The 10,585-nt window shown below is 49.0% G+C and overlaps 1 protein-coding gene across 1 annotated transcript; it reads left to right on the top strand.

Moving 5' to 3' along the window:
* The first annotated feature begins 211 nt into the window (after positions 1–211).
* LOC4330040 (phenylalanine ammonia-lyase-like) lies at positions 212–2,866 on the top strand. The gene is made up of 2 exons (NM_001416749.1): positions 212–742; positions 862–2,866. The coding sequence occupies exons 1-2, from the start codon at positions 348–350 to the stop codon at positions 2,606–2,608; spliced, it is 2,142 nt and encodes a 713-aa protein (NP_001403678.1). The 5' UTR covers positions 212–347; the 3' UTR covers positions 2,609–2,866.
* The last annotated feature ends 7,719 nt before the right edge of the window (positions 2,867–10,585 follow it).

The raw sequence follows: 10,585 nt of genomic DNA, 5'->3' as shown, positions 1-10,585 counted from the left end.
CGCGCACCAACCACCACACAGCCACAGCGCCGCACACGAAACTTCCACACCGCAGAGCCCAAAAACCTCCCGTTTTCTCTCCTACTCCGCGACGCGGTGACCGTGTGCTCTCGCCTTGGATCACCAGACCATCACCAACCCCCCTCCGTCATCCGTCCTGCAGGCCACCCACCCGCCTATTTAAGCCGCGCCTCCCCCTCCATTCCCCTCCAAGAAGAGCCGCACCATCCAGTGCAGTAGTACACTAGCTCTTCTTCACAACAGCTAATCGAGTAGCTAGAACCATTATATACTCTTCTCTCGACGCTTTCTGTGCTAGGTTAACCGATCCATCTTCTGGTACTGAAATGGAGTGCGAGAACGGCCGCGTTTCTGCCAATGGCATGAGTGGTCTCTGCGTCGCGGCGCCCCGCGCCGACCCGCTGAACTGGGGGAAGGCCACGGAGGAGATGACGGGGAGCCACCTCGACGAGGTGAAGAGGATGGTGGCGGAGTACCGCCAGCCTCTGGTCAAGATCGAGGGCGCTAGCCTGAGGATCGCGCAGGTCGCCGCGGTGGCCGCGGCCGGCGAGGCCAGGGTGGAGCTCGACGAGTCGGCCCGCGAGCGCGTCAAGGCCAGCAGCGACTGGGTGATGAACAGCATGATGAACGGCACGGACAGCTACGGTGTCACCACCGGTTTCGGCGCCACGTCCCACAGGAGGACCAAGGAGGGTGGTGCTCTGCAAAGAGAGCTCATCAGGTGAGGATTAGGATTCCAAATAAGCAGTAACGTTTACCTGGTCACTGCGATTAGTTCAGTTTACTGTGCAAATTCTTTGGACGCCTTCTTAATTATAAATTTGCTTGTTTTCTCGGCAGATTCCTCAATGCCGGCGCGTTCGGCACTGGCACCGACGGTCATGTTTTGCCGGCGGAGGCAACCCGCGCGGCAATGCTCGTCCGCATCAACACACTCCTCCAGGGATACTCCGGCATCCGGTTCGAGATCCTCGAGGCGATCGCCAAGCTGCTCAACGCGAACGTCACACCGTGCCTGCCGCTCCGGGGCACGATCACCGCCTCCGGTGACCTCGTCCCGCTGTCCTACATTGCCGGCCTTGTCACTGGGCGCGAGAACGCCGTGGCGGTTGCACCAGATGGCAGCAAGGTGAACGCCGCTGAGGCGTTCAAGATTGCTGGCATCCAGGGCGGCTTCTTCGAGCTGCAGCCCAAGGAAGGCCTTGCCATGGTCAATGGCACTGCCGTGGGCTCTGGCCTTGCATCGACCGTGCTCTTTGAGGCTAACATTCTTGCCATCCTCGCCGAGGTCCTCTCGGCCGTGTTCTGCGAGGTGATGAACGGCAAGCCGGAGTACACCGACCACCTGACTCACAAGCTCAAGCACCATCCAGGACAGATCGAGGCCGCCGCCATCATGGAGCACATCTTGGAGGGAAGCTCCTACATGAAGCATGCCAAGAAGCTTGGTGAGCTCGACCCACTGATGAAGCCGAAGCAAGACCGGTACGCGCTCCGGACATCCCCACAGTGGCTCGGCCCTCAAATTGAGGTTATCCGCGCCGCCACCAAGTCCATCGAGCGTGAGATCAACTCCGTGAACGACAACCCGCTCATCGACGTCTCCCGCGGCAAGGCGCTGCACGGTGGCAACTTCCAGGGCACGCCCATCGGCGTGTCCATGGACAACACCCGCCTCGCCATCGCTGCCATCGGCAAGCTCATGTTCGCGCAGTTCTCGGAGCTCGTGAACGACTTCTACAACAACGGCCTGCCATCCAACCTGTCTGGCGGTCGCAACCCGAGCTTGGACTACGGGTTCAAGGGCGCCGAGATCGCCATGGCCTCCTACTGCTCCGAGCTGCAGTTCTTGGGCAACCCAGTGACCAACCACGTCCAGAGCGCCGAGCAGCACAACCAGGACGTCAACTCTCTTGGACTCATCTCCTCCAGGAAGACCGACGAGGCAATCGACATCCTGAAGCTCATGTCCTCCACGTTCTTGATCGCCCTCTGCCAGGCCGTCGACCTGCGGCACATCGAGGAGAACGTCAAGAGCGCCGTCAAGAGCTGCGTCATGACGGTGGCCAAGAAGACACTCAGCACCAACTCCACCGGCGATCTCCACGTCGCACGCTTCTGCGAGAAGGACCTGCTCAAGGAGATCGACCGCGAGGCGGTGTTCGCGTACGCGGACGACCCGTGCAGCCACAACTACCCGCTGATGAAGAAGCTGCGCAACGTGCTCGTGGAGCGCGCCCTCGCCAACGGCGCGGCCGAGTTCAACGCCGACACCTCGGTGTTCGCCAAGGTCGCGCAGTTCGAGGAGGAGCTGCGCGCGACTCTGCCAGGTGCGATCGAGGCCGCACGTGCGGCTGTGGAGAACGGCACGGCGGCGATTCCCAGCAGAATCACCGAGTGCAGGTCGTATCCGCTCTACCGGTTCGTGCGCGAGGAGCTCGGAACAAAGTACCTGACCGGCGAGAAGACACGATCGCCTGGCGAGGAGCTGAACAAGGTTCTTGTGGCTATCAACGAAGGCAAGCACATCGACCCGTTGCTCGAGTGCCTCAAGGAGTGGAACGGCGAGCCCCTGCCAATCTGCTGAACTAGTGAACCGATTAGCTGAATAACAGTGGAGTGTGGAGGCGTGCGGTGTTGTTTTTATCTGGTGAATATTTTATTTTTACACTTATCTTTGTGTTACTCAAAAGAATTCTTCGTTGCATAGCGGCAAGCATGCAACAGCAAAACTTGGTACGAGTGGCAGGTTTCAAAAGCAACTAGTGTTGTAACATATAAGTTTTGGATATCAGAGTGTTGCAAATCATTAATTTTCATGGCAGAGTTCTTATTTTCCTTTTAGTTGTTTGTTTACTCCGAGTTTGACCTATCTGCGCACAATGTAATCCATACTGATTGGGTAAAATGTGCATAAATATGGCTTCAAAAAGAAATTTTCTTTTATTGAAAAGAAAATAATTGTAGTGACTAAATAATAACAGTTCAGAGATTTGACTTGTAAAACTATTCTAAACTCTCAAACGACACCCCTTTACATGTCATTTAAATAGTTATGAGAAAAATTAACATGATATATTAATACGTGATAAATCACTGCACAGGCATGCAATGTCAAATTTAACTTCTACATGTTACAACGAAAAAAAAACAAATTTAACTATGGATATATGTTAATTAGTCATAGTTTTTTTTAACTTGTAGACGTTGAATTTTAACTTTTATGTTTGCACAGTGATCTATCACATATTAATCTTTCATATTGAACTTATTAATTTGTTTTCACAACCATTTGGATGACATACAAATAACAATGAGATGTCCCCTCGATAGTTTAGAATCCATCCCCATTCGACTTGTTTCTTTTATATACCTTTAGTGGGGATTTTCATCCCACAAGGGAACATCCACTCATTTTTTTTATGTCACTTAAATGGTCATCAAGAAATTTGAAAGAAAATAACAATATAGTTTAATATGAAATATTACTCCATAAATATGCACGGTTAAATTCAACTTTTACAAGTTAAAAAAAATTAAACTGACATGTTAACGTATATTCACACTTATTTTTGTTATAATTTGTAGAAGTTGATTTTCAATTTATATGTATGTGGAGTGATATATTTTGTATCAATTTTTTTTTATTTTTTTATGACTATTTAGGTGACATGCAAAAAATGATAGGATATCCCATCTAGGGATAAAAACACGCTTTGACGGTTGTGATCTGTCTGACATGCCAATATGACTTTATGCTGATGAGTCTATATTGCAGTCAATGTGGCGTACTAAAATGTACTTCCTACGTTTCACGATGTAAGACTTTCTAGCATTGCCCACATTCATATAGATGCTAATAAATCTATATAAATATATAATTAGCATGGTGGCCCACGCAGATTGCGCGGCTAGCATCTTTATATTTTATCTCATATAATAGCATTTATGTTTTCTCATTATATTATTCAAATATATTAAAATGACAACATAATTTTAAATTTTACAATAACTTTACAAAACTACAATGTGTAATATTCATATTATATTTTATATGCGTGCTAGTTATTAATTATTTTTAATATCAAATTTTAGTTATTTGTAAATTATATATATTCCTATATGGACTCTAGACTCGTCTTTTAATATTTCTATTTTTTAATTCCGAATTTTCTGTAAATTCTATTTCTATATAGACTCTATGCTCTTCTTCCAATATTATTTATTTTTATTTCTGAATTTTTATTATTTCTAATTTTATTTCTATGTGGACTCTAAACTCATCTTTCAATATTCTTTAATTTTTAATTTCGAATTTCATTTACTTCTAAATTGTATTACTATATTTATATTCTATATTGACCTTAAACTCTTCTTCCCATGTTTTTCTTAATTTCAAATTTTAGTTATTTGTAAATTGTATTTTTATACAGACTCTAAACTCTACTTTTAATTTTATTATGTTTATCTAAATTTTAGTAAGTTTTAAATTCCTATATGGACTCTTGTCACACCCCAATCTGATACCGCCGTACAACGGCACCTGACAGGAGCGTGTCGTAGGGAAAACGGCGCGAACCGCTTCCTACGAAACCGCGATCTCGGTACCAGTCCCAGGACATAGTGCTGGTACCCACGGTGACAAATATGAATCATAGCAACCCTTAAAATAAATAGAGGACTTATTTACCTCAACTTAGGTTGCAGCTCAGACAGCCCGAGAATACAACCGACGACGCGGACGAGGAAACACCAGCAGCAGCAGCAGCAGCAGCAGCGGAACCAACGGTCTAACACCCAACACCACAGGCGACGGCTAGGAACCAGGACGAAACCCTAATCTTCACTTCACTTCATCATCTCTTCAGGGCGGAGGAACTATATGTATATATTTATATAGAGCAAGGGTGAGTACTTTCGTACTCAGCAAGTCACGGGAACTTAGGTGTTTAATGCAAGCTTGGAAGAGAGGCAAGGTTGTTTTGCAAATCTTTTATTTGAAGACATTTTAAAATCACTAAGTGATTTATTTCTTTCTAAGTTTGGGCCGAAAAGAGACTTGCATCTCGATTCGACTTTAAGAGATGTTTTTTTCAACAGCTCATTTAGTAATGTACCGACCTCCCGGGTCAGATCATTACTTCTCGGCTCCCAGAGTCATTCCACTTGATTAATCGGCTCCCAGAGTTTTTTTCATTTTCTCGGACTCCCAGAGTCCAGCTGCCTAGCAGCACAACAATCCGCTTCCACTCGGGAAGCCTAGTCTATGATGTCCGCAGACATCCCGAATCACACAGATTCGTTTCTTGACCACTCAGGTCATCCATCTGCCACATAGGCTGATTCTGGTTACGATTCCCACACCTAAACAACTTTTCACAAAGCACAGGCAAACAAATCTACGCAATGGGAACCACCTCACATCCGCCCATGACCGTGGGCACGGCTGTTCGAACAGTTAGTTAACCTCTGCAGAGGGGTACACTTTACCCACAAGATACGAACTTATTCCGATCACCCGTCGGTATCGGAGGTTCGCAACAAAGCCTTTCCCAAGCCGACCCAGGGTTACCTCATGCCACATAGAAGGATCAAATCCTCACATAAACATAGGCCATTTTAGGCGTTCACAAATCAAACTCCAACCACCTTGATCGGTAAGTGAGCAAGCTTCTCGTCCTTGCCTTACCAGGAACCCGGTTTGTCCGACCCCGCCCCGGCGTTCCCAACTATTGGCATGCGAGGTTTCCCTGAACCGACTAGTTACTTAGCCAGGGTGTCCCATTCCACCTTGTGGTTGCACTTTGATTATGTTCGATGAGTTTCCCACAGGAATCGGTCCTTATATGCGAATACGGGACAGTGCCACATAGGCACAACCCCCGCATCGCGAGTTTTCACAAATCATTTTATTTTCAAACACACCGACACCACATGTCGGGTTTTGAAGGCTTCACAAACCCATTTCCCAAGTTTTCGACAAACAACGGTGTATGTGGGATATTTGGTATACGCGCTCAAAGAGCACGAATACCGAGGTACCACAAGGGTGGAGCGACAAGGAAACAGGGTATTACGACCTACGGAAATTAGAGCGACTACTGGGTAGGTCCGTCGGTTTGGCACGCAAACCGAGGCCAAGCAAGTTAAGTGTGTGATTCTACTAATGCAAGTTGCAAACAAAATAATAATGACTTTTCAATTATAGGGGCAATTGATCAAAGGGTGACTTGCCTTGCTCAAGGTCTTCACGAAGCTTCACGAATCTTCGAGGAAACCCGCGATCGACGAAAATCCGATAACCGCAACTATACGCAAACAATCGAAAACCTAAACAAAGGACCAAAAGAAAGATCCTATTTAAACTAATTAGTAGTGCCATTAAATAGATCTCAATTTTACAGAATTACTGGAAGTGGAACGGAGTCAATCGGATGAGCGGTTTGGAATATATGGATTTTCGAAGTTTATTGGATTTACTAATCAAAGGAAAAAGGATTTAATAATTTATTAAACCCTTTTTGGAAAGAAATTGAAGGAGGGATGTGATTTAGACTTACTCGGGCGGCTTAGGCTCGGCCCAAGGGTCATGCGCAGCGCGGTCAGGCCATTGGGCCGGCGCGGGCGCGGGTGGTCGGCCCATTAGGGGCGCGGGGAGAGAGAGGCCGACGCGGGTGGACGCGGTCCACCGCGCGGGACCCACATGGCGGTGGTTGGGTTCACGGTGGGGGGGCGCACGCGGGGGCGGGCGCTAGGGTTTTGGATGCGCGCGGTTCGGGCGCTGCGCGCCGGGTGGACGGATGGCGGTGGGCCCACGTGCAGCCGCACGGTTTGCCGTGGACCGCGCGCACGGGAGGGAGGACGGAGGGAGGAGGCTGACTGGGCGCGACTTGACCCAGTCAAGCGGGCCCGGGGCTGAGGTGGCTGCCACGTGGCCGGCCACGCGGGCAGGGGCGAAAGGGGAGGAGGAGGAGGAGGAGGCGCCCGGGATCGGACGGCCAACGACACGCGAGGCGTTCCGGCGAGCGGTGGCGAACCGGAGCGAGCGGCCAGCACCGGCGGCTAGAGGAGGTCAGGGGGGATCCGTTTAACGGCACGGATTTGAGAGGGGAGGTACGACGGCACGCCGACGTGGCCGCGCGCGAGAAGAGCGAAGGGTGCGCGGGCTCGGGCTTAGCCGAACCGGTATGGTGTTGCGACGCGCACGTGGTGACGCGGGACCCGATGGTCACCGGCGGCGCACGCACGGCGGCGTTAGGCGGCGGCGGAAGCGGCGACATGGCGCGGAGAGAAAGGAGAAGGCCGACGGCCTTGGGACAGCAAGGGGGAGATCAAGGGGATCCCCGAGAGCGTGGTGGCGAGAGGGATTGACAAGAGGGGAGCCGACGGCGGCGGATTTCGACGGCGATCGTCGGCGGCGAGCAAAGGGGGAAAACTTCACCGGGGCAACGGGGGTTCGATTCGTTGGAGCTGGAGCATCTACGCGAGGTCGCGAGCTCATTCCACCGGCCGAGAGGGCACGGGCGACGCCGAGAGAGGCCGGCGACGGCGATCGACGGCGAGCGACGCCCAGGATAGAGCAAGGGCGCGCGGCGAGATGTGACGAACGGCGGCGGGCGCGGCGCGGCGTGCGACAAGGGAAAAGGGGTTCAGTGGGGAGCTCACCGACGAGAGAAACGGTGTCGGCGGCGCGGATGGAGTCGCAGCGAGGCGGACGCGTCGGCGGGGCGGCGCGGCACCGAGAAGGCGCGGTCGGGGAAGAAGAGATGGAGAGGTGCGAGGATGGGGCGGCGCGGAGCTCCTTGTCGACTCCTCGTGCTCGCTAGCTCTCCGACACACACGACGGCAGAGGAGGGCGAGAACGACGACGAACGGCGAGGCGGCAGTGGTGTGATGGAGGAGAGGAAGCGGGAGGTATGGGAGGGGGTGTGGGTCTTGTAGGTGGCGATGTCGGTTTGAGAGAACCGACCTTGGGGCGGTCAAGGAGATGAGGCAGGTGGCGCGAGCGGTCAAGCGGCTCAGAGGTGGTGACACCGGCGGTGGTCGGGGAAAAGGAAAAAGAAGGGGGGAAAGGGGCTTGGTCCCTTGCCATAAAGAGGAGAGGGAGAGTGAGGAGGAGGAGGAGAGGGAGAGCAGCTGCTTCTCCCACTCTTGGACGGGTGCGGCGTGGCGGGGGCCATGGATGACGTCGACTATGACGGCGGCGGTCGGTTTGGCATGGAGCGGGGGCAAGGCGGCAGCGCATGGCGTCGGCGGCGACCGGGTGGTCGGTCACGAGTGTGCGCGCGCGCGCGGGGACGAGCGGCACAGCCGAAAATCGAAAGGCGGCAGCGGGAAATCGGCGATGGCGGCAGCGCTTGCGTGGGAGAGAGAGATCGAACGAGAGAGAGAGGCAGCGAGAGAGAGGAAGAGGACGAGGGAGCGAGAGAACGTCCGAGAGAGGGAAGGGAGAGAGAGAGAGCTCTCTCTCTCTCTCTCTCTCTCTCTCTCGGTGGTCACGTGCGGCGCACGTGGAGATGGAGGGAGCTGAGAAGAGATGGGCCAGCGGCAGGTTTCGGCCCAAATCATCACGAGGGAGGTAAAATAGACTTTTACCGGAAGGTTTGATTTGGAGAGAAGTTTGATGTGGAGATTGAATTTGAATTCAATTTGTATATTTGTACGCGAGGGTTCAAGGTGGATCCAAGGGAGGGGGTCAAGGAAGGGCTTCAAAAGCAGGAATTTTGGTATTTTTGGGATGGATTTATATTTGGCGGCACGAAGGATTATTTCAGAGGATTTCAAAAAGGAAAGATCATTATTCAAAAATGGAACAAGGGAGATAGCGGTAGAATGCCATGGTTAGATAGATAGACAGAAAGGTAGGTTGATAGGTAGAGGGACGGGTAGACAGATGGATTGACAGATGGATAGATAAACAGATAGATAGGTATAGTAGATAGATAGATGGATCGATCGATAGATAGATAGATCGAGACTCAGAGAGAGATGGGATGGAAGAGAAGGAAGAGGTGGACCGGAAAAAGGATGAAGGAATCCAACCTATGAGGGAGGTTCAATAGACTTTCACAGAGAGATTTAATTGGGAGGTTTTAGGGTTAGAGTCTGGATTCGAATTTCGAGGTTGATACTCGGTCTCGGGAGAATAGGAAGGAGTCGAGGAAGGGAACAATATTCGGAGACGAGTCAACAGGGGATGGATAATTTAGAGAAAGAGAGTGTAACTTGGGAGTTTGAGTTTGACTACTCAACGAGATATGTGGGTATGGATTTTGGAGAGAAGCCCAAATAGAAGGGTTCGGACTTCGAGACTATTTCGGAACGAAAATCATTTTGGGGAGAACTCAGGGCGAAAGGGATTGAATCTTGGGATTTTGAGTTCAAGGGTGGAAGTGATCTCGATTTGCATATTCAGACTTGGGTCAGAAGTTCGAGAAAGAAGACAAGGGTAGATTGATGAACCAATACATGGAGAAGATAGATGAATCAAAACCTGAGAGGTTGAAATCGAATTTGAGAATCGGTTTGAAGGAACCAAGGAGAGAGCTTATGACGCGAAGGTGAATCCTTGGACGGAGTTAGGTTTCGGGCATTCGACAAAGTTCACGGATGGGGTTCCAGGAGGGGATTCCGAATAGAAGAAATCGAGCTTCGGGACTATATTGGGATGGAAATTTTGAGGAGACGATCTTTGATAACAGGGTATCGAGACAAGGGAGGGATTTAGATTGAGATCTTTGGCACAGCTTAGACTCAACACTCAAAGAACGAAATTTTCGCAATTAGGATTTTGCCGAATTAGTTTTTAACGTCTCACGAAAAGCGGAGCGTTACAACTCTATACTCTACTTCTTATATTCCTTATTTTTAATTCCGAATTTCAGTTATTTCCTAATTGCATTTCTATATGGACTCTGTACTCTATTTCTAATATTCCTTATTTTTAATTCTGAATTTCAGTTATTTCCTAATTGTATTTCTATATGGACTCTTTACTCTACTTTTAATATTGCTTATTTTTAATTCCGAATTTCAGTTATTTCCTAATTGTATTTCTGTATGGACTCTAGTATCCTCTTCTATTATTCTTTATTTTTTAATTCCGAATTTCAGTTATTTCCTTATTATATTTCTATATGGACTCTATACTCTATTTCTAATATTCCTTATTTTTAATTCCGAATTTCAGTTATTTCCTAATTGTATTTCTATATGGACTCTTTACTCTATTCTAATATTGCTTATTTTTAATTCCGAATTTCAGTTATTCCTAATTGTATTTCTATATGGACTCTGTTTTTTCTTTTTTTCCTTATTAATGTGAGAATTTATAGGCCATGAGAGCGAACGTGGAGGCTCCTTTTTCTATTCCTTTAATTATATAATAGATAATGTTTAAATTCATTAGCACCTATATGAATGTAGGCAATGCTAGAAAGTCTTACATTGTGAAACGGAGGGAATACTAACTGTAGTTTCTTCAAAATAATTGTAGTTTTATCATTTTTGTTATTTAAAAAATCACCCAACCTTATAGCCTATGACAAAATGCTAGGTTATGGTC

The sequence above is a fragment of the Oryza sativa genome, chromosome 2 (assembly GCF_034140825.1).
Source record: "Oryza sativa Japonica Group chromosome 2, ASM3414082v1".
Taxonomy (NCBI): domain Eukaryota; kingdom Viridiplantae; phylum Streptophyta; class Magnoliopsida; order Poales; family Poaceae; genus Oryza; species Oryza sativa.
The sequence above is the reverse complement of the archived record's forward strand: the minus strand, read 5'-3'. Positions and strand labels throughout refer to the sequence as shown.

Coding starts and splice junctions, on each gene's coding strand:
- LOC4330040 (NM_001416749.1), top strand. CDS start 348: ATGGAGTGCGAGAACGGCCGCGTTTCTGCCAATGGCATGAGTGGTCTC. Junction 743..861: donor CTGCAAAGAGAGCTCATCAG/GTGAGGATTAGG, acceptor TTTTCTCGGCAG/ATTCCTCAATGCCGGCGCGT.